The following is a 23,015-nucleotide window of genomic DNA, read 5'->3' as shown; positions in this document are numbered from 1 at the left end:
GCATATTTTTCCATTGTAACCAAATACCTCCATGTCAAATTTTGTTTGACAGAACAAAAATTTATACAGCTGTATTTGCTAAAGCTCCAAGTCTCTTGGCATGTGCTTTTATCAACTATGCACATCAAAAGACTGAAAGTTTTAGTTTATATATTAAACTAATATATAAACTATATAAGCTGCCATTAGAATAATGCTAATGGCAGCATTATTCTGTTTGGAAACTTTTCGCCATCAAATGTGATCTGACTGAACTTGAGCTAATTTACAAAGAACAGACAAAAGTTTTAATTTCAGTACATGCCAGGCTGCTATTAAATTTCTTATTAAATACATTGAAGTTTCTTACTGTAACATGGTGAAATGTTTGAGTAGGTTTACTATTAACATTACATTTTACAATCAAATCACACATGCAGCAACAATTCATTCTTTTTTATGTCATGCTTTCATTCCCCATCCATTCACAGAAAGAGGATTTCATCTTCCCATATTATTTCTTTTGATGTCAATGCCTCGCAATGAATTCAGAGACAGAAGCTCAGCTTGAAAACTGAATGTGAACATTTATTCATAATAGAAAACATATGTGCAAGACTTTATTGTAGAAGCAGAATGTATTGTACTTTTTCTTTCATTTTACTTTTGTGATAGAAGTAAACATCTCTGCTGCTTCACACTGGCACAAAAATCAATGAATAAGTCATGTTCAGGGACATAAACATTCCCAAGCAAAGTGAACAGGTTTTGAGAGAATCAAGGAGTTTATTTTGAAATGCCACTGCTGTTCTTTAGTTCTAACCTTTTCTCCTACAGAGGATAAAACAAGCATATGGCCTTAAAATGTGCCTGATTATTTATTTCATTACTCTAGTTTGTTTGTTTTTTGTTTTTTTTTTACTTCCAGACTTCATAATCAGACAAAGAGTGAAGCTTCATGTTTTCCGTTCCAAACACTGTGAGAAATCAGAGCCTGTGATTTCATCGATCTAAGCATTGCCAAGCTGAATTTCAGATGTGCTGACAGGTTTTTTTTTGTTGTTGTTTTTCGTACAGTCAAAGGGAAGTGAAGAGATTTCAAGGCTCGCTTTCAAACAAAACCAGACACAATGCTGGCCGGGGGATCCAGTGCAGTCATTCTGAAACCGACACCTCACTTTTACGACTGAGCCAGCCTTCCATGAAATAAGATGTCTTCCGTTTGGTTCCTGCTGAGATAAAAGTTTGGAAAGCTAAATATGAGCAGATAAGAAGTCAGGAAAAAGAATACAAAGGCAATTTCTCTGCAGGGACAGTATTCTGAAGTTTCTATCTAATATGCCTGATATTGCTATGGTAGGAAAAATATTTTTAAAGTTTTGTTGCTGTACAATTCAGTTATGAAGATCTTATCTTGCTGTGCCAACAGAAATGTTTTTGTGTTTTTTTTTTTCCAGTTTGGAGATGCTGTGCCTTTTTGGTAGTTAAACATTAAGTCACTTTGCCTAATTTGTTTTTGCTGAGTAAAAATTCTGTGATTCTTTAGGGTCAACAAAAAACACAGTGAATGATGTAATATATACTAACAATTCTATAGACTTCAATGGTAGTTTTTGTTGTATATTTATTGCAGTTACTCTTTTTGCTAAGTTCTCTTAAAAAGCTTTCAGATAAGACCCAAATTCAGTCTTTGGCAAAGCAAAAGTCTAGATCTAGTCAGAATAATGAATAACTGTCTGGAGCAATTAGATAATGAAAGCCTCTCGTAGCCGCATGAGCGTCATGAGCTCAATATCAGTAAGTTACTCTGGGATTACAGGAGGAAACAATATCTTAAATTTAGACTAAGACTGACTTCACAAGGATATAAAGCAACTTCCACAAGAAACGTGAACCCTAAAAATTTCAATATGGATTTTTTTTCTTTATTATTATTACTATTATTATTTAAAAAATATTTTTATGCCTCTGCTTTCAAGCATAATTGTTTTCCACATTAGTCATTGTTTAGATCCATCTGAGCAACAGATTAAAAATATATTTAATACACTTTAATTTACACAATTAATAAAACCTATTTTGTTCAAGAATAGTTTAAATAATAGTAATGAAATCAATTCATTGAACTAATTAAACAACAAAAAAAATGTCCTGCATGGCAGAATTGCTGAAACAAATGGTGTTCCATGTGTTGTTTGTTTATTTCATTATTTCATTGTCTTCCAATGAAAATCTGAAATCTTTTGCTGCTGAACCACTGCTGAAAGTAATGCATCATGTTGCTTCACTACCATAAAATCCCTACAAGATTCATTATGATTGTTGGTTCTAGTGAACTTAAATAACTGCACAAGGTAATATACATTTTACAGCTGTATTACTCAGTAGCAATTTGATATCAATTTGTGAGTTCAGTTTTGTTGTGCAAAATATTGTTCAGAACTTGTCATACTAACAAGCTGAGTAGAGTTGCAGTATCTTTACTCTTCGCGGTAGTGTCTGATATGCTCCACTCTATAGAACCTTTCCACAATTGTTTTATTTTTCTTCAACAAGAACATTAGTTCTGTTCAATGACCTGTTCAAGCTGGAGCCTTACTTTGATTTAATCCTCCAGATAAACCTCCTGAGTGTTGAGATGTAATTGGGGCCCTTTTTCTGTCTCTTTCTCCCAGCTGCGGGCCCATGCGGTGGACATGAATGGGAACCAGGTCGAGAACCCGATTGATCTGTACATCTTCGTTATCGACATGAATGACAACAGACCAGAGTTCAAAAACCAGGTCTACAATGGTTCTGTGGATGAAGGTTCTAAACCAGGTAATGACACAGAAGAGAAGGTAGAGGGATAATTTATCCAGAGCAGTTCCAGAAAGTAGCCTTTGTTGCAGCAACCAATGTAAGTCTGCAAAAGATCAGTGGTGTGAATTAGAGGAAAGAACACTGTCATTACAAGTGTTGCACAAATGTGAATATTGGGCAGAACAGAGAATTTTCCGTTTCCTTTGATGTATAAGTCTGTCTGTCTCTTACAGCTTTTCATTTAGCCCAGAAAAACAAAGGCTTTAAAGCAATAAGCATTTTCATGCTGGTGAAAAGATTGAGGATTAAATGTACCAACTGTTGTAGCTACTGGCTTGTTTGATATCAAACCTCGGAGCAGAAGTACGCCAGAGATGTGCTCTGTGTGCAGGCCTTTGTAAGTTTGAGTCTGATGAGCCCAACTTTATAATGCTGGAGGTGATCTGAAGAGGTGTCCAGGTGCTCGTTTTCTTCTCTAAATTTGTGTTTACTTTTTTGATTCTGCAATTTTTCACAATGATCTTTGCTTTCCCCATTCTGTTGGCATTCCCCCGGCTTTGCCCCCACACAGCATATGAGTCTCTATGGCATGCATGACATTAAGCTGAACAATAATCATAAAAAAAGACTTTTAGAATTTGGAGCTCCAGTGATTTCAAAGGAAGTCCAATTACAGACTTGAATTAGTTTGCAAATTAAAGAGTCATTATGGGGACGTAATCCTGTCAGGCACAGCTTAGGACGCCCGTACAAAGGGTCCACATTAAACCCCATATGAGTGCAGCTTAATGAAATTACCCCAGTGATGTGTGACACATTGTGATTCTTCATCTTTCACTGTATCCCTCCATCTCAAGTGAAAAGTGTGGGGTGGGGACTGATAGTCTCCCGCCTTGGAATCAAACCAAACACGCAGTCAGTCCTCTGTTGCTCGCCTTCTCTTTCCTGCTCTCTCTTCATAACATCTTTTTTTCTTGTCTAACTAAGAGGGCTTTAGAGAGTGCTCCCTCTGGCCGAGTCATTGACAAATGTTGCTTTGAAACGTAATGAAGTTTGAAATGGGAGCTGCGGTTACAATTATCCTCGGACAGGGGCTGTCAGTGGCATGATATCACTATCTGTGGCAATTAGAATCAACTAGCAAAGAGGGAGAGACAGAGAGATTGGGTGACAGGCAGCGGGATCCCACAGAGTTTCATGAGAGCATGGAGACTTGAAAGCAAACAAGCAAAACATTCATGGAAGCACAGAGGCTTATTCTTCACATAAAGGGTGATTCATCAGAAGGGGCTCGTGCATTTAGGCACCTACAGTAAGTTATGTAGTGATACCTTCTGCATGGATTTGAACTGCACCCTATTTCTGCAATATTACATAATACTCCCCCTGTGAACAAATACTTCTTAAAATGGAAACTTTCTTGTCACTGAATTAATATTCAAACGTTGAATTATACATTATTCATTTTAGGCCTGCGAAAATATTGTAGTTTTTAAATAGATTTTAGCACATCTTTACCTAGATATTGTAAGCAAGATAACAGTCCTAATTTATAGGACTGTTGGGGATCTCCTCTCTGAGTAACAGGACTTCAGATTTCATTTGCTTCAAGCTTGCATTAATATTGTTGATAATGTTTATGATCTCTTACTTATAAAGAGAAAAGTGACACAGTAAGTTAAACTCAAATTATTTGTCTCTTGTGATTTTGTTTTACATGTGAGAATGGCCCTTTGTTCAAAAAGAACAGTTTAGATAGTGTGTTACAAATGTGTTACACATCAGTGCAATCCTGTGGGAAGGTGCTACACTGCCAGATGTAAAGATCAAAACTCTTGTCATTAATCAGAGCGTCGACTCTGAGTCAGTGTCGCCTGGCAAAGCAGCTAGTTGAGGCGTTTTCCACATGTGGGCGGACAAATTTGGCAAATGCTGTCCACACAGGCATTTACAGTGTTTGAACAATAATACTATGCTAAGAAAAATCCTTTTTGATTAAAAATACAGTCACGATTCAGTAACAGAAATCTGATTAATTTAAATTTGTATTGGATTAAGTGGGAGCGAGGCCAGAAAAGTATTCCGTGGGTCAGTTTGTTTTGGTTTGGCATCCATATGACAGAAAGACACTTCCAAAAACTTGGAGCCCTGCAGCATTTTTATTGTGTATTTTGTTGTTGTTTTTCTAACATGAAGCAAATAATTAATGCAATTTTGAACATGTCTCAATCTCTTCTAGTTCATAATTCCACCTTCCTTCATCTGCCCTTTCTCATTTTGCCTCATTACGTGGTTTTATTCTATAAAATACAAAAATATTGTGGGTTGGATGGCTACAGAATTTGCTAAACTGTAATCAAACACAGAGAAGATTTTATGTTTTATAAACAAATATGTGCCAATGCAAGAATTGTGTTTACAGGTTGTAATTTTGTTTGAAAAGAAAATGTTTGTGAGGCCAGAAAAAATTATTAATGTGGGACAAGCAATTATGAAATAATATGTATGTGATGTTTTCTCTGAGCAGTTAGCCCTGCTCTCATGTATCGAAGTTGACAGGAGTAATCTGCTTTCACTTCCAATCTTGGGTAGAGGCTTTTCCTTTTTTTTTCAACATGTTTATTAATTACTGAGTGAAGTCCACCTGCAAACTGCTTTTGAGTTGCTGAAGTTGTTTTTTTGCTGTCAAATGTCAGAGATGTATGTAGCTTGATAAAAAATCTTCAAAAACATTTCAAAACCATTTCCAGGGAAAAATACTCATAGGTCAAAGCAGAAAACGTTAAAACAGAGCGAGCTCAAAAGCTTAAAGATTGTGAACACTCTGGCAAAGTCGAATGTGATGCAATGTGAGATATTCTGTTTCTGTGCAAGTGACTGGCAAAAATCAATAAGTCCCTCTGGAGAAACTGAGTTTAACAAAAATGTCCCAACGAATGGCAAGGTTTTTTTTTGTTTTTATTTTTAACTTTTCGTCGTAGATCCTCCGCCATACAGGACAGTAGGAATGTATTTTTTGTTTGTTTGTTTTCCATATACTCATTCATTGAAACTCATGTAACCCAGCAGGAGTGTTTATTGCCCATGGTTTAGTCTTGAATCTGAGAAAAATAGGTTTGATAAATGCCCTTTCTTTTATTGATGTGGAACCGCTGTGGCAGGTTGAGTGCAGGGAATGGAACATGAATGGAAATGAACAACAAGAAAATTATCAAAACACAAATTAACACCAAAACCCGAACATAGCAGTACAACACTAACATAGAAAGCAGTATTTTTAGCAATAAGAGCAACATTAACTGCATCTAGACATGCATGTTGACCAAACTTTTGTCTTCGCCAGGAACTTACGTAATGCATCTATCTGCATTTGATGCCGATGACAACACCACAGCGAATGGGATGGTGCGCTATCGGATTCTGTCCCAGACACCGCACAGCCCCATCCCTAACATGTTCACCATCAACAGTGAGACGGGAGACATTATGACAGTGGCGCCTGGACTCGACAGAGAGGTTTGTCTTTCATGTTTCACGCTTCACAAAGATATTGTGACAGTGAGGAAATGAGTGCTTTTAAATTCAAGAACCCCTTTGGGTTTCACCATGTCTAAGTGGGCATAAGACACATCTTTATTTTCTCTTAAGGACAACTTTTTTTAACAGTATTGTTTACTCTGTCAACACTTTTAAATTTCATGTAGCGATTTGTCAGAACATATTGGCTCCACACAAACACATAATGTGTTTTTGTGGAGGAAACTCCTCTTTTTTTTTTTTTACACTAAATAGTCTTTGGTCACCTTGTTTATGGAGCTCAAAAAGTTGTGACAAGATCCAAATGTGTTTATTCTCGCATCAAGGATGTGCCAGTGACAACTCTGCAAAGGCATTTGCGAAACAGATCATCCTCCCAAACTGTCACTACTGACAGACCTATTAACAACACATCATGCTGCGGTGGGCTGCTCATGTTGTGTTGTTCATGCCTGTGAGTGTGTGTATGGCTCTGCGGTAGAGACAAAGGGAAATTTTTTGAAATGGAATGCCCTTGACACCTGTCAGACAAACACAAAAGCCCATATAACCACATCTGTGCTCGGTAAAACAAGAGCAGTGGAGGGAAAAGGAAAAGCTGAGGGGGAGCAGGAGAACAAAAAAAGAGCTAAATAGATGGGGTATTACCGTGATGAGCGAAGAACTGAGTGTGAATTTGGCAAAGAAAAATATAGGGTGACAGAGACAGAGACACAGGGCAAGACATTGGGAAGCCAGAGGGAAAGAAATGTATGAGGCCAACATGTACTAAAAATTTCCCAGCTGATCCGCTGCTGCTTACTTTTTCTGTTTTATCTGCACTTTAGCAAATCCAGATACTCTCCCTAAAATCTAGGATTAAACTCCTCCTATTCCATTTTGTACTTCAAAGAACTGTTACTGACATAATTATTTTTGCCTTATACTTCAAATGATATTATAGGTTGAGTTCAGTGTGATCAGTTTTCTCTTTTTTCAGTAGCTGTTCTAACTACATCTTACTATTTTATTGTAATCTAACAGCAAATTAACTCTACTCCTTCCTGCTATTTAAAGGAAGCTCAGCAAATTGTCTGAGAAAAGAGTAGAGACGTTGAAGCAGATATGAACAGCATCATTTAGATGCCTTTAGAACAATGAAAAAGTAAAAATACCTCCTAAATGTTTATTGATGTTTTAACACTACAACCACAAACTTTTATGGATTTTTATATATTTTTTTCATTTTAAAGACCCACAAAGTTGTTAATGATAGTGAAGTGGAAAGAAAGTAAGACATAAAACTGCAGTGTTTGTTTTTATTCTGATTCTGCCAAATGAACTATTATGAAACCAATTGTGTTCGCCAGTCAACAACACAATTTACAACACACACAAAAAAAGATGGAAGAGTTCAAATCAAAGCATTCATGTGTTAGAACAACCCAGGTAAAGTCAAATTGGACTTCAAAATTGTTGTCAGACAGGCACCAAAAGAACTTGCGACTACAACTGCATTGAAAACTTATTCTAAAAAGTATTTATCCAGAGAGGACTGAAAATTTATCCAATACACACTTCTCCCATTTTTATGCATAAAAAAAGCAAAACACTTACGACCAACAACAGATGTCATTTTATATTTTATTGTCATATAAAAGATTTGGATTTGTAACCTGAAAAAAATATTAAAAAGTTTTACACTTCTGAAAGATACTGCATAGACTTTGCCATTCAAGCTAACTCAACCAATTTAACTTAACATGTCAGCAAGTCTTGTATAAAGACAGTGTTAATGTCTTTCAAGAACTTGTCTAAGACACTGCTACTTATTTAGCATGTCTGTACTTCATGTTAATAGAACTGTAAATGTGCCTGTGGGATCCATGTGAAAAGGTTAAGAGTTTAAGTGAGGCTGAAAGCCGGTTTCTTTACGCTCTTGACCATAAAATCTCATTCTGATCAGAGCATCTTCAAAGTGGCAGAACTTGAGATGTTGCTGTAACATAACATCTATTATTAATGTTAAGTGGGCCAAGGAGAGACACCAAGTACAGCAGAAAGAGTGTCACTGAAGCCCAAGGTTCATTGATGGCTTAGGGACCAAGAGCTTGTGCAGCTGGTCTATATATTAAACTGTGATGGCATAACCTTGTCAAACTTGGTTGTAGAAGTAAAGGGCCTGTGGGCCGTATGATTCTGTTGTGGTGCTAAATTTAAAAAGCTGTTGTTACTGATCTGCTGCACTTCAAGCTATGTAAGTGCAAATTTATGAAACTTCTGTGTTTGCTTCAAAACAGACCTGTAGTGTTGTGTATTTGTCACCACAAAACCAAGATCTGTTGTAACAATTACACAAAACATGTTACATACAGCCACGACTTTGTCAACGAACATGAAGTTGTGTGTGAAAAAACATTTTGAAACCTCCCTTTGGAAGCAACAAATTTAGAGTCATTTTCTTTTTTGTCAGTCACACATCATCATGTATGTTGCTTTGGAATATAGAGTAGCTTTAATTCATCAAGGTTTGTGGTTATTTTTTTATATAATTACATAAGGTCCATGAAATCTGGATTTTGTATGTCCTGTTGCAACAGCTACTTCAGACATTACTAAAAATCCCCTGTGAATATTCCTTCTCACTTTAGTTTTATGAAAATTACTTTAAACCCTTCCCAGATTGATGGACAGCAAACATTGCTTATCTAAGGTCATTCTTTGCAGTATGTTAAATGCATCGTCCACATGTTGGGTTTTGTACACTTATGGTTAGATTTCAATAATTTTACAAACTGGAAAAGATTAGCTTTTTTTCTGATGTCCTTTTGCTTAAAACTATTTCCCATTACTGCAAAAACATATGCTGTGATTGAGGCACAAATAACATAGCTCTGTTTTTCTCTTATAGTGTTCCTAGAAAACAGATAGGAAGTCTGTAACTGTGTAATGAGCAGCTTTTTATGGGAAAATGCACCAAAAACATTACTTGTCATATTTTAGCCAGCATTTTTGCATTTTGAAACCTTGACAGTTAAGCACCACAAAGTACTTTGTAGTCTGATCTGTGAAAGGTGTTATGTGACTGCAAAAGCAATAATTAAATGACCTATTTTTTGTCAGATTTCACAGCTTTTTTTTTAAACCCTGCTGTGTCCTGTCCTCTCCTCTGTTCTTTCCCCTTAAAATGTCTGCTTCCTCTTCTTTTTTAACTCTCACATTGATTCTCTGCTAACTGGTCTGCAGTGGACTTTTAAAGAGCTTGTCGACAGCAACAGACCTCAGCACTCCAGAGGAAACTGGGTGTGCTGTGGTATTGTGGCAACCTGAGAGTTTCAGAGAAGCTCTGCATAATTACTTCATTGTCTAATTAGTGAGTGTTATGTACAAGCTGTTCACAGACTGATGGGACAGCCAGGCAAGAACAAGATATGTACAAAAAGAAGCGTCAATGTGTGCTTGCGTGTTTACGTTAATGTTAATGAGTGTGTGCTCAAGGTTGGAGTTCAGTATCTCATTTAGCATCAAGATGAGAGGAACCAAGAGGAGCTGTCTAATCCTCCTGATGTGGAGTCCTGGTCTAATTGGAATATTTACTTGGTAATTAGCAGGTGAGAGAGAGACAGTGGGAATGTAATTGGGAATCTCAGTGACAAGACGCATTATCCAGACAGTCGGCTCCTGGGCTCTATCCTTCCTGCAGCCCATTAACTGCACCCTGGGACAGAAGAAGAGAAAAAAGAAAGCTGCAAAAGAAGAACGTACGAAAGAATGAGAAAAAACACAAGTGGTGCTGTGCACAGAAACACAAATAAGGAAAAAGAACTCTCATCCCACTGAAGTGACATTGTGTCATTTCAAAAGAGGGAATGGCATTTATTATTCCCTCATATTACTGCTTCACAGATAGTCTATTAATCTCTGTCAGTTGGATCATTGTCTCCACATCTGTCGATCAGTGGTACTGAATAAGCAGCGCGCCTAACGACTTTGATGGCATGCCGTACCCGTGGGGAGGCTTTACAGTGCAGCCTCTGGATGGTGTGATGTCTGGCCAGGTTCCACCAAGAAATGTTTCAGTTCAATCAAATGAAAGACTTTGCCCTTATAAAACCACAGCATGCCAAAAATGCTTTGTTTTTCTCCTGGGAGCTGCAGTCTGTAGACTATGTGCTCATAGAAGAGAAAGCTATCTTTAGATGAATAACTGCATAACTATATCTCCCCCCCCCCTTTTTTTTTTTTTTTTGTCCTTTTACAGAAAGTGTCCCAGTACACCATCATTGTGCAAGCCACAGACATGGAGGGAAACCTCAACTTTGGCCTTTCCAACACAGCCACTGCCATCATCACTGTCACGGACATCAACGATAACCCTCCCATGCTGACCTCAAGAACTGTAAGTTATTACAAATATGTAAGCATGGAGAAGGTAACTGTTTGGAGAATGAGAGGGTCTGGGTTCAAAGAGGATCGTGAAAATGAAAAGAAGGCTAGAGGGAAGTCCTGAGAGAAGAATGTGTAGCTATAGGAGAAATGAAAAGCAAAAAAGTAGGAGTTAAGAGAGTAAGGAAGAAATGAAATTCAATTTTGGTTCAATTGTATTGATACACTGATTTCAAGGCTCCTTGCAAAGAAAGAAACCCAATTCTCTTTGAGTCAGAACTTTCAACAACATTATTGTGTGGTTATAAAACATAATTTATGCTTTTAAAATACAGAGAATGCCTACTTGTTTTCCTGTAAAGGGTCTTACACACGAGGAACAATGATCTATATTATTGACTTTCATCTGCAAGAATACTCGATCCTGCAAATGGTGTATGATTGTTGTCATCATAAGGATATTTAGAATGATGATTGCATTACACTGGGTCATTACTGGGTGTAGGGTAAAAATTAAAAGTCCAATGTAATGCATTTTATGTAATGTATTAAATCACTAGATAGGCAGGACATTTCCCTTTTGGCTGAGTCTCACATCAAGTCTGTCACTTGTAGTGTACGTTACAAGACGGCTAAGAGCAGAGTCTGTTTCCTGCACTTCTAATTAATTATAAACAGTCTTGGTAATTGTCAAAATTTCTCTTGTGCAGTATTCTCTGAATCCTGCAAAAATCTAATGTTTAGTTTAAGATGACAAATGTGGCTAAGCTCAATTGATGTAACACATTTGGAAGGCATGGTCTCATTCATTTTGTTTCCTAATAATTCTGAGCAAACCATTCAACTGTTTGTAAGGCAGGCAAGTCTTTTGGTTTGCCTAATGACTTCTGAGACTGCTACATCCAACTGTTAACAGCACTATGTGTGATTAAGAACTTGAAGGAAGAATGGGTGAACGAAAAGCCCTTTGCTCTCCGACTCCCGGGGCAGAAATTAATACTTTGTCAACAATGTGCTCAGCCTTTCAGTTGGTAGGAAAAGCAGTTAGTGTTAGTATTTGCTCTGGGGGCTCTTAGGACTCTTACGATGTTCAGCTAGCACCGAAGTCGAGCATGTGTCAGCTACAAACCTCATCAGAGAGGTGGTACATCACACAGAAACATGCAGAGAAACAAGCAGGGAAAAGATGAAGAAAAAAATCTAGAAAACAAATGTGTATATGTTTAAATATACTGATGAGCAGACCACATTTTAGACGACAAAACGGAAAGAAAAAAGAAAACGGAGAATGACAAGGAGACAAGGAATAATGAGGGAGTACTTTGTCACTCAAGCAATTTCCTACAGTAGCAGTGATGAAGTGCAGACAGGCCTTGTTGTAAATCAGTAGCCTTCCCTGACTCCTTTTTCTGCATTAACATTCCCTACTGATGCTGGTATATTGATGATGCAGGGCAATAACAGATTGATATCCTCTAACTGGATTCCACCTAGTTAAAGTGCATTTCCATCAGCGTCACATGAGGAAGTTAATATTATCAGGAATATTGATGATAAACTTTAGTAGAGGTTTAGGATTCAGGATGAGGAAAGCACTTTCACCCACTCCCCTCATAAATCATCCATTTTAGTAGGGGGAGATAACATGAAAAGCCATTTTGTTGAGATTGCAGGCCATTATGCAAATATTTAGTTTTAGCAATAAACCCCATAGATCTTTCAGCATGTCCCAGAAATATAAAGTTTGGGGAATTTGTCTTTAATGTTGATGATTAATATTTCATCATGCCTATCAGAGGCTGGCCTATTTTTCAAGTAGTCACAGAGCTTGTGTATGTGTGCAGATGCAAAGCCTTTGGGTGTTTATTGCATTATGTCTCTAATACAGATAGATTTGATAAAATGAATCAAACTGTTTATACCTCTTGTGTTTACTCCATTGCTGCTATGTTTCCATATGGTATTATAGATAAGTGCGGGTTGCACAATCGTACTACTTTGTGCAGGATTCTCTATCCTGGTTTCTTGGCCTCTTGCCTGTGCTCCCCTTACAAAGTTCACATGATGAAGCTCCCTGTCACTTTTCGCCTCTCTTTCTACCTTACTCTCCCCCTTGTAGTTTTCTCAGAGCCAAAGTAGTGACAGAAGAGTAAGGGTGCTGGCAAGAGGTATAATGTCAAGTGTTGAGAGAAATTTAGCAGTGCTCATTGCCAATCACAATCAAAGCGATCCACCCTTTTTCCCTCATGTCCAGCACTTGGAGTTAAGATTTGCTATCACTAAGAAGAAAAGCGGCCTAATTAGATGTTTGCGTCTCTGCCTTAAGGTAGTCTTATTACAATTCTACTCTGAGAAATCACATACCGATGTACATTTTATCAAGCATTAACTGATAGAGAATTTAACCAGAACTACCTCCACAGTTATTTGCACCTCGAATAAAGACAAAGAGAGCATTAAGATGAATAAATCTTGTATTTCACAAGCATTTGTCCATTTTTACCAAAATCAAAAAACTCCTTAGGAAATAATTTTGTTGTTTACAAAATCACCATTTTCACACATATTGGCATACCTTTTCAATCCTATAAAACAAATAGTACTGAATACTGTTTTTAAAATGTTTTGAAGCTCTTAATTAGTTACCCAATACTTCCTATTATTCCTGTGGAATACATATATGACATTGGGCATATTTCTGTTGACGAGATAGGTAGATGTAAAAGATGTCATTCTCAACATTGCAAATAATAAGAAGGGTAGCAAAAGGAAAACAAATATATATATAAAAAATTCTGCAGCTGACGTATGGACCTGGAATCCGGAAGTCTCCAGAGGAGCAACAGACTATGCAGTTTTCTGCTTATAACCGCCAGGACTTTAAAATTTTCAAGCACTTTCATGTTATAACATGGTAATTATTTTGTCTGAGCAATATAATTATTGTAGCTCATTGTGTCACCTTTATACAATATAATCATCATGTTTATGCAATATAGTTGTCACATTTATACAATATATTGTTTGTACAATAAATTATAATGTTTGTTAAGATAACATGGATATATTATCATGTTCATACATTGTATTATTATGTTTGTACGATATAATTATAACGATATATTGTGGCAGTGCTCAAAAATGTAGTTTTCTCCTTGACAGCAACACGCTTCTGTACCTTTCAGTTCCCCCAAATAAAAAACTTGTAACTGCAGTGTTGCTAGTCAGGATGTGGTGAATCCTTTAAAGGCTTTGATCACAACTGGTTAACACTTGCCCTTAGCTTTTACTAAGGGCAAGTTACTCAGAAACAAGATGTCGAAGGATTCAACTTCTGAGCTTCCTCTGAAGTTTATTTTATTGAATTGGTTTTGGGGAGTCCCTGAACCAAACTACAGCAATAAATCACACAAGCACATACAACAAATGCTCAGACAATAACATATGACAGCCTGCCTACTTAGCCAAACCAGACAGTGCATCAAGACCACCCGGACTTGTCTGTTGTCTTAAGAATGTCATTGAGTCTCTGAACAGCTCTCCTGATGCAGCCCTCTAATCTGTCTGCTGCTGTCGGCTGTTTGCTGGTTGATGTGAGCGTCACCAAGCAGGGTATTATGGTCTGTTGGAGTGTTTGGTCTGTGGCTTTGCTCTTTGATATCCTTCACCCACATAAGCGGCTCAGTAGCTCATCCATGCCTGTTACCCGAGGTGACATGGTAACAGCGTGGTGCTATACTCCAGTTACCTCCAGATGAGTTGAAAACACAACATGACCTCATGTGTCTGGACTTGTCAAGTTGTTTACTTAGGTGGGTCTGTGGTCAGCTTGTGTTTTGCAGACTTCTTGTAGCATCAGCGTCAATTATTCCCCGCGTTTGTTCAAAACTAACAAGAGTCCCCGTCATAACCGGCACATGACAGACAGCGGCGTGCTGCTCATCAGACTTATCAGGACAAAGCACATGTATTTGTAAAGCGTGGGGACGACCAAAAACTACTTAGATACACTCAAACAGATGTTTCAAGCCTCCCGGCTGATAGCTTTTTTCCTCTGCAAACATTTTGCCTCCTTGTCATTCTGGATTTCAAAGGAATTAAATATTATTGTTCATCAAAGAATACAAAAAAAGAAAACAAAAGTAAAACTATACCCCTATTTGCATCTACTTGCTAGTGTAAAAGCTGAGCTTTCTCCTTCCTTGTGGAAGTGAGATAAACTACTTTAGTTGAAAGACTTGAAAGGATTCTATTCTTTAAAGGGGCTCAATGGATACAAAAGGAATACAAGACCAGTAAAAGTAACTTTGTTTCAGAGAGATGTAGCTTCCCATTTTTCTCTGCTTCTTACAGTTTTCTGGCGAGGTCCCAGAGAACACAGTGGATGTTGCAGTGGCTAATCTGACTGTTATAGATGCTGACCAGCCCCACTCTCCTAACTGGAACGCCGTTTACAGGATCATCAGCGGGGACCCAACTGGGCACTTTACCATCCGCACCGATCCTGTTTCCAATGACGGCATGGTCACCGTGGTGAAGGTAACATACTATGCTTAAGTGAAATTCTAAACTTTATGGCATTTCTGAGGTTCTTATAGTGCAGAATATCAGATTCCACCTGGATTTAGGTGCAAACTATTATAATAGGCGACAGAGTGAAATGAGGACAGGTGGAGGTCTTTGCCTTTCACATGCCCCTTTGTGTCCAAAAGAAGGATTGGAGGCTAATGTGCCCTTCAGAAACAGCTCATGCACTGAAACACACACTTTAATGTGGTGGCTGGTGAGACCACTGCAGCAAATTAGATATTGATTTCTCAATTACAATGGCAATGGTTTTATACACTCATAATGTTCTCACTGCCATGGTAAATGACAGTAACAACAAAGCCATGTCTTGTTACAACTTGCTATGTTAGCGACAAGACCACTCATAGCAAAGCTGGCCTCATAGTTTCAGGCCCCAGTTACATTACTTCAATTGTATTTTTTTTAAACAGCTATTGTTTTCTTCATGTTTGACTCTAATCCCTATTCCCCACCAGCACAATTTGTAAAATGTAAATGCTTTTACCCTGAGCAGATATTCTTTGAAGCAGTATCAGGTGCATGAGGCTTTTATTTTTTAGCACTCAAAAATCACATCTTTATATATTCATCATCTTCATCTTTTGAGGGATTTATAACTGTAAATCCCACGATGTATAAAGAATCATACAGATTCTTTAAAATTTAAATCCTAGAGTACAAGCTATTTCTGCAACCTTTACTCTTATGTAATTATTAAATAAAAATATGGATTTAAATTCAAAATTCACAATTCTTGTCTTTATTTTTACAGTCATATCATCATTTTCTCATTTTATTTTAAGTATGCACTATGTATTTGCTTCTTTAATTCAGTGTTGAATAAAAATTATTAGTGATTTAGACATCAGAGTTATGAGTTAACATTTTCAATCCAATCTTTGGAATCTTTAACAATAGATGTTGTTCAAGCTTTTAACCCATTTCTGGGGTTTTAAAACTTAATATGGAATGCTGGATTAAATCAGTCCGTTTTAAATTAGTATTCTATTATACTAAAGTAATGAAGTAGTCTACATTTGACTTATGAGTAGGTTTGCAAACTAAATAAAATTTGTTTAATTCTGTAGTGCAGTCTGTAGTCTATGGAAATCAAGCATTATGATTACTTTTCCTTTTGTAAATGTTTCTACATTAGAAGTGCTTAGTGTCCTTTCAGAACTGCATTTATATACTTGCATGTATCTGCATGCTTTTTGTGGTACTTATCCTCGTAAGGCTTGATGTAAGTGTTTCTATCATGTTGCAAATGTTTTACAGATATTACTATTATATTACAGTGACCTTCTGGAGCCAAGGATGTTTTCAGCATCTATCTGACTTCTGCAAATCACATCTCACAATAATGTTAACAAATAGCACTAACATGCCATTATAATTCCCTCTGCAGCCTGAGCAATGAGCACTGGTGTTTTGCTTCTCTTCATTATCTCTAGATGACTGACTTTAATAATCCATTCCTCTCACTCCCTGTGAAATTCAGCAGGCAGCTGGGTAGCCGTAAGCTTGCACTGAGACCCATGGGAGGTTATCAGGAAATCATAAAATAAGAGACAAGCTACCCCCTGAGAGGAAATAAGCAATACACTGTCTCAACAAATAAACAGAGGGGCTTCAGCTCATACAGAGACAAAACAGTGAACCCAAGCATTCATGTTGGACAACTTGTGAAAGATGAAATGTAAAAACCACATACAGGCTTTGCACTGTTGCAGTTTTCTCTTCTTTTTCTTTTACCAAGGTATCTAGGGAGACAAATGGAATCATGCTAACACTCAGGTAGGCATCAGTCTACCACAAGGACCTTGAGCTGCTGTGTAAACAAGGCGTTAGGTCTTAACCAGAACATGTCACACATTTATGCTGCTCTCTGGAGTATCTCAAGAGACTAATTCTTATTTTGCCACATGGTAATGAAGTCCGTAGACAAACAGGCTCACATGGAAAACGCACAAACAGATCCACTTGCTTTGGATGAGTCATTAAGATATGTAAATCAGAGATTATGTTAACACACAAGACGACAGGGAGAAGAGAAGGCGAGGAGAAAAGTGCGGGTGAGGCAGATTTCCCGGGATTGAGAAATGCGGCCCACTGTGAGCTTTAGATCACAGAGAGCTGAGGTAGGGCAGAGGTGAGGAACCCACAGGGTGAGAATTTGGAGTCCAGCCGTGCAAATTATGTAAAAGGGAAGGAGAGAAATGGGTAAAGTGGTACAGAGGAGATGCAAGACGGGATGGCTCATAGGCAAAAGATGGAAGCCATGTTATTGACCTCTCACCCCTGTGGTTTCCCTCAGGCTGTGTGAGTCGGTGTGAATGTGTGTGTTTTACTTTAGGCCTCAGCTATACCCCAGACCTCCCGATGCTCCAAAATACCACAGGCTTTAGATCAAAGAGCCACGAGCGTGGTTTGCCTTTAAATGGGCTCCCAGTTCTCTATGGGGTCACGCTATGTGAGTACACGCGTCTTTGCTTACGTTAACTAAAATCTACATGCACATGCAAGCATGGGAAAAATATTGCACCAAATAGCACATGAAAACAGTCCTACCACTTTGCTGGGGTCAACAAATTATCCTGATGAATTATGTTTTTTATAATCACTCTGGTAACATTGAAGTAATGCAACGTGAGGATGTGCTCAGAGTCTTTAACTTCACCATCAAGCACAAGCTCTGTTAAATGTCCAGCACTTAGAGAAGGCATATTGGTTCTATTTTATCACTTAATTTGTTTTATGTCATTTGAACCTTGTCTTGTTGTCTCCATTAGGAAAAAAAATAGCCATAGCAATAGCACATGGAGCACTGTTTTTATGTATGACATGGTAAAGTTGTTCAATTATCTTATCAATCAGACAGACACTGACAGAAAGAGAAATGTTGATCAGGGTTTTTATCTTAAAATGAGCATGATTACAGCAAACACACAAGTGACCACTTAAAATTTTGTTACAAAGGCTCTGTATTCAGAGGAAGGACTCTAATACCATAAATAATAGGAATAAGTGGAAAACAATCATGGAAATAGTTTTTCTTTATTGTGGAATTGCGCTTGAAGGAACGCGCTTTTCTGTTTGTCTTTTATATTTTCCTTTCAACCCGCAGTGCCATTAAAAAAAAGTTTATTCCCGCTTACACATTTCTTCCAGGTTTCTTTTTGTTTCATATATAAATCTTTCAACTCATCAAACTGATTTTATATCAAAAATCAAATGAGCAAAAGCAAAACACAGTTTTTAAAATGTTATTTCATTCATGAATGGAAGAAAATGTCCAAAGCAGCATAGCTCAATGTATGAACGCAATTGCCCCCTTTGTCCTAATATATATTTTTTTCCCTCTTGGTGGCAAGAGCAATCGTTAAATCTTTGCGATTATGACAGATAGCCATCTTTAAACTCAAAAACTGATGGAACAAATATCAAGGATCCACAACAAATTATCAATGAAAGACTTAGTTAAAGGTTGTTCTTTCAGTAAATACATGGTCATATTACCTACTGCCCAAAACAGAAAATTGGTAAAAGTGACAGACTGCACAAGTTCACAAGATGCAAATTGTCATGCAAAAGGTAAAGGAGAATGATAGAGCAAAGTAACATGCATTCAAATAAATGTAAGAGAGACCTGAGTGGCTCAAAGTAAACACATTTTTCTCTTTTTTTTTACATAAATATTTTTTTTCCTTTCGTTCTCCAGCCAGTCGATTTCGAGATGAACCGGGCCTTCATGCTGACAGTGGTCGTGTCGAACCAGGCCCACCTGGCCAGCGGCATCCAGTCTTCACTCCAGTCGACTGCTGGAGTCACCATATCAGTGAAGGACGTCAATGAGCCTCCTTATTTCCCCACCAACCCCAAACAGATCAGATTCGAGGAAGGCGTTCCTACTGGCACCAGCCTGACCACTTTCTCGGCTTCAGATCCTGACAGACTCCAGATGCAACAGATAATCAGGTACCCCATGCACACTGTAGTATGTCATTGTTTGTTTTCTATCTTGATGAAGCTCATTCTGATCTATCTTAGTCTTGCTTACTGTTCTCAAAATACAAGCCACATGGAAATTATTCTGTTGACATGCATTTACCTAAAATAACCTCTGGGAGAAGCAGCTTACCAGTAGTAAGAAGTCAAAGAGCGACTAAATTATTATATGTTAGCTGCACCCACCTCTTAAAAACCCTTTTAATAGAAGTTTAGGAGGCTTTGTGAGGCATAAGTACATACAAAGATGCACCGCAAGAGGAAAAGAATTAAGCAGATGGAGTGAAAAAGAGGAGGTAAAGAGAACAGCTGGCTCAAACTCAAGCGCCCGACACCATTACGGCCACCTGCAGTGTTTCTTGTCTGTGCTCAGCTTCTCTGATTTTAAACAGGAGCCAACCTTTAAACATCCAGCAGACCTTACAATTTGCAAAGTCCAGCTGTCATCTTGACGGTGTGGCTAACTGCGCTGTCTCTTGAGAAAGAGGTGATCTTTTAATAACACTCTAGAATGACGAAGAGCTTCATATTGTGATGCAACTGCAAAAGCCCACATTTTCTTATGTGCATATATATTACAGAAAGCGTATTGGCATAACTTATAATAGCAACTGAGAATTAAAGCTGCAAGCAGCCTCGAACGGCCCTCGCAGCCAAGCGCCGCTCCGGCCTATTGCCACCGCAGGGTACGAGCAACCGCCGCCTCACGCCAGCCACCACAGAAGCTCTCACGCAGTTTTCAGCTCCTCCGCCCGCACCGCGGAAGCTGTTGCTCAGATTCCATCAACGCTGGCCACGTGCTAACACAGAAGTTGTTGCGCAGTTTCCGCGCCCGTCCACCAGGTGGTACGCACTGATGCGTTCGGATGCGCTCCTTGACGATGCAAAAAATGTGGTGCAGATTCATTGGTTTAGCGAGGAAATATAGCTGGCGGATTAATGTAGGACGCGCAGTGGAGTCAAAATATATTTCAATGCTGTTGTTCTCTTTAGAGGTCAACAAAGGTCATACGTATCCAATTTGGCGTCAGTCGGATGATCCACGTGTCATTTACAGCCGATCATATGCACATGACGAAGTATTACAGTTCGTCATTTTTCATCATTTTCAGCTGTGTTTCTAAAGAACTCTATTTCATTGTTGGAGTAATACTTACTCAGAGTGGCGAATTACTGAAATGGTTTGTAAGAAGTAAGAAAACGCTACATTTACTGCATGATTTAATTCAACAAAAATTATCTGAGACATTTCTATCCTTTTAGAAATTTCATGGCAACGCTCTCACAAAGTTTTCACGCCCATCCGCCCGTGGATCTGTTTGTCATTGGTGGAGGAACACTGACACCTACTGGCGAAATACTGATATTGTTCTTCATTCTGTTTATCTGCTGTTTCATTTGTGGAGCAATACTGACCCCAAGTGGCGAATTACTGAAATGGTTTATAAACGCCAAAAATGGGATCAAAATCTGAACTTCAATCTAAAATGGCTCACTTCCTCTAGGGTTTAGACCATGGCTCCAAGAGACTTTTTTGTAAGTCCTGACAAGGTACACACGTGTACAAAGTTTCGTAATTGTAGGTTAAAGCATGGCTTGGGGCTGATCATTTAAAATTTTCTAGGGGGCGCTATAGATAAATTAGGCCACACCCTACAAATATTGTGATGGATTCCTGTCGGGGAGTGGATGAAGATCCATCCTTGTGAGTTTGGAGCAGCTGTGCCCAAAAATGTGGAATTGAGAGCCAAACGTATGGCGATGGCGTTACAGGTCACTTCGCCACGCCGCCACGCCCAGCTGCTCCATCGAAGCTGGTCGGGGTTGGAATCCTCAACACACCAACATGTCTTCTGTGTCTGGGCACAGTTTCATGTTGATGAGGTCAAAGGGGTCAGATAGCGACCGTTCAGAGTAAAACATGACACTTCCTTTTCTCAGGGGGCGTGGCCTAAGTGATGTCATCATTCGACCATAGGGTATTGTAGGACACCCGATGATGATCAATCACAGAAACTTTGGTGCCTCTGTGAGTTTTGTGTAGGAGATATAGCAGTTGATTTTTTATGGGGAGTAGGTGAACTTTGACCCCTGCTAACCCCCTTCAGCATTCTCAAAAACTCACCGTTTTGATAACTTTAGATGGGACATGCCTTATGAACAGACTGACCGAGTTTGAAGGCGATCAATGGAAATCCCTAGGAGGAGTTCGATCAAATACGGAGGCTGTAAATGGCAAAAATGGGGTCAAAATCTGAACTTCAATCTAAAATGGCCGTCTTCCTGTGGGGTTTCGACCATGGCTCCAAGAGACTTTTTTGTAAGTCCTGACAAGGTACACACGTGTACAACGTTTCGTAATTGTAGGTTAAAGCATGGCTTGGGGCTGATCATTTAAATTTTTCTAGGGGGCGCTATAGAGAAATTAGGCCACGCCCCACAAATATTGTGATGGATTCCTGTCGGGGAGGTGATGTCGATCCATCCTTGTGAGTTTGCAGCAGCTGGGCCCGAAAATGTGGAATTGAGAGCCAAACGTATGGCGATGGCGTTAGAGGTCACTTCGCCACGCCGCCACGCCCACCTGCTCCATCGAATGTGGTCGGGGTTGGAATCCTCAATACACCAACATGTTTTCTGTGTCTGGGCACAGTTTCATGTTGATGAGGTCAAAGGGGTCAGATAGCGACCGACCACAGTAAAACATTACACTTCCTGTTCTCAGGGGGCGTGGCCTAAGTGATGTCATCACTTGACCATAGGATATTGTAGGAGACCCGATGATGATCAATCACAGTAACTTTGGTGCCTCTGTGAGTTTCTGTGTAGGAGATATAGCAGTTTATTTTTTTATGGCGAGTAGGTGAACTTTGACCCCTGCTTACCCCCTTCAGCATACTCAAAAACTCACAGTTTTGATAACTTTAGATGGGACATGCCTTATGAACAGACTGACCGAGTTTGAAGCCGATCAATGGAAATCCCTAGGAGGAGTTCGATCAAATACGAAGGCTGTAAATGGCAAAAATGGGGTGAAAATTTGACCTTCAATCCAAAATGGCTGACTTCCTGTGATACTTGCACTATGACATTAATTGTAAATTTTGAGCATCTTGGGGAGCTCTACAAGTGTACCAAATTTCATGTCTCTACGATGAAGTAAGTGAATAGCAAAGGGTCCTTTGAAAATTTCTAGGTGGCGCTATTGAGCCATTTCTTGTGGAATTTTTGCGACGACTTTAAAATACGTAAATTTGAAACAGGCTTAAGGCCTCCGCCAAGTTTGGTGAGTTTTTGAATATGATAAAGCCCCCAAAAAGCCAATTCATTTGGAGGGAGAATCGTAATAATAATTAAAGCTGCAAGCAGCCTCGAACGGCCCTCGCAGCCAAGCGCCGCTCCGGCCTATTGCCACCGCGGGGTACGAGCAACCGCCGCCTCACGCCAGCCACCACAGAAGCTCTCACGCAGTTTTCAGCTCCTCCGCCCGCACCGCGGAAGCTGTTGCTCAGATTCCATCAACGCTGGCCACGTGCTAACACAGAAGTTGTTGCGCAGTTTCCGCGCCCGTCCACCAGGCGGTACGCACTGATGCGTTCGGATGCGCTCCTTGACGATGCAAAAAATGTGGTGCAGATTCATTGGTTTAGTGAGGAAATATAGCTGGCGGATTAATGTAGGACGCGCAGTGGAGTCAAAATATATTTCAATGCTGTTGTTCTCTTTAGAGGTCAACAAAGGTCATACGTATCCAA

At 38.9% G+C, this 23,015-nt stretch overlaps 1 protein-coding gene across 3 annotated transcripts in view; it reads left to right on the top strand.

Moving 5' to 3' along the window:
• Positions 1-23,015, top strand: part of LOC129370201 (cadherin-4-like) — a 252,522-nt gene that overhangs the window by 204,608 nt on the left and 24,899 nt on the right. For all 3 annotated transcript variants that reach the window (XM_055045967.1, XM_055045966.1, XM_055045968.1), the window contains 5 exons: positions 2,655-2,799; positions 6,125-6,297; positions 10,559-10,696; positions 15,037-15,222; positions 18,974-19,230. In XM_055045967.1, coding sequence (XP_054901942.1) covers positions 2,655-2,799; positions 6,125-6,297; positions 10,559-10,696; positions 15,037-15,222; positions 18,974-19,230 — 899 coding nt within the window. The remainder of the gene's footprint in view (positions 1-2,654; positions 2,800-6,124; positions 6,298-10,558; positions 10,697-15,036; positions 15,223-18,973; positions 19,231-23,015) is intronic.

Source organism: Poeciliopsis prolifica, unplaced genomic scaffold (assembly GCF_027474105.1).
Source record: "Poeciliopsis prolifica strain line A6 unplaced genomic scaffold, Auburn_PproV2 SCAFFOLD023, whole genome shotgun sequence".
Taxonomy (NCBI): Eukaryota; Metazoa; Chordata; class Actinopteri; order Cyprinodontiformes; family Poeciliidae; genus Poeciliopsis; species Poeciliopsis prolifica.
The sequence above is the reverse complement of the archived record's forward strand: the minus strand, read 5'-3'. Positions and strand labels throughout refer to the sequence as shown.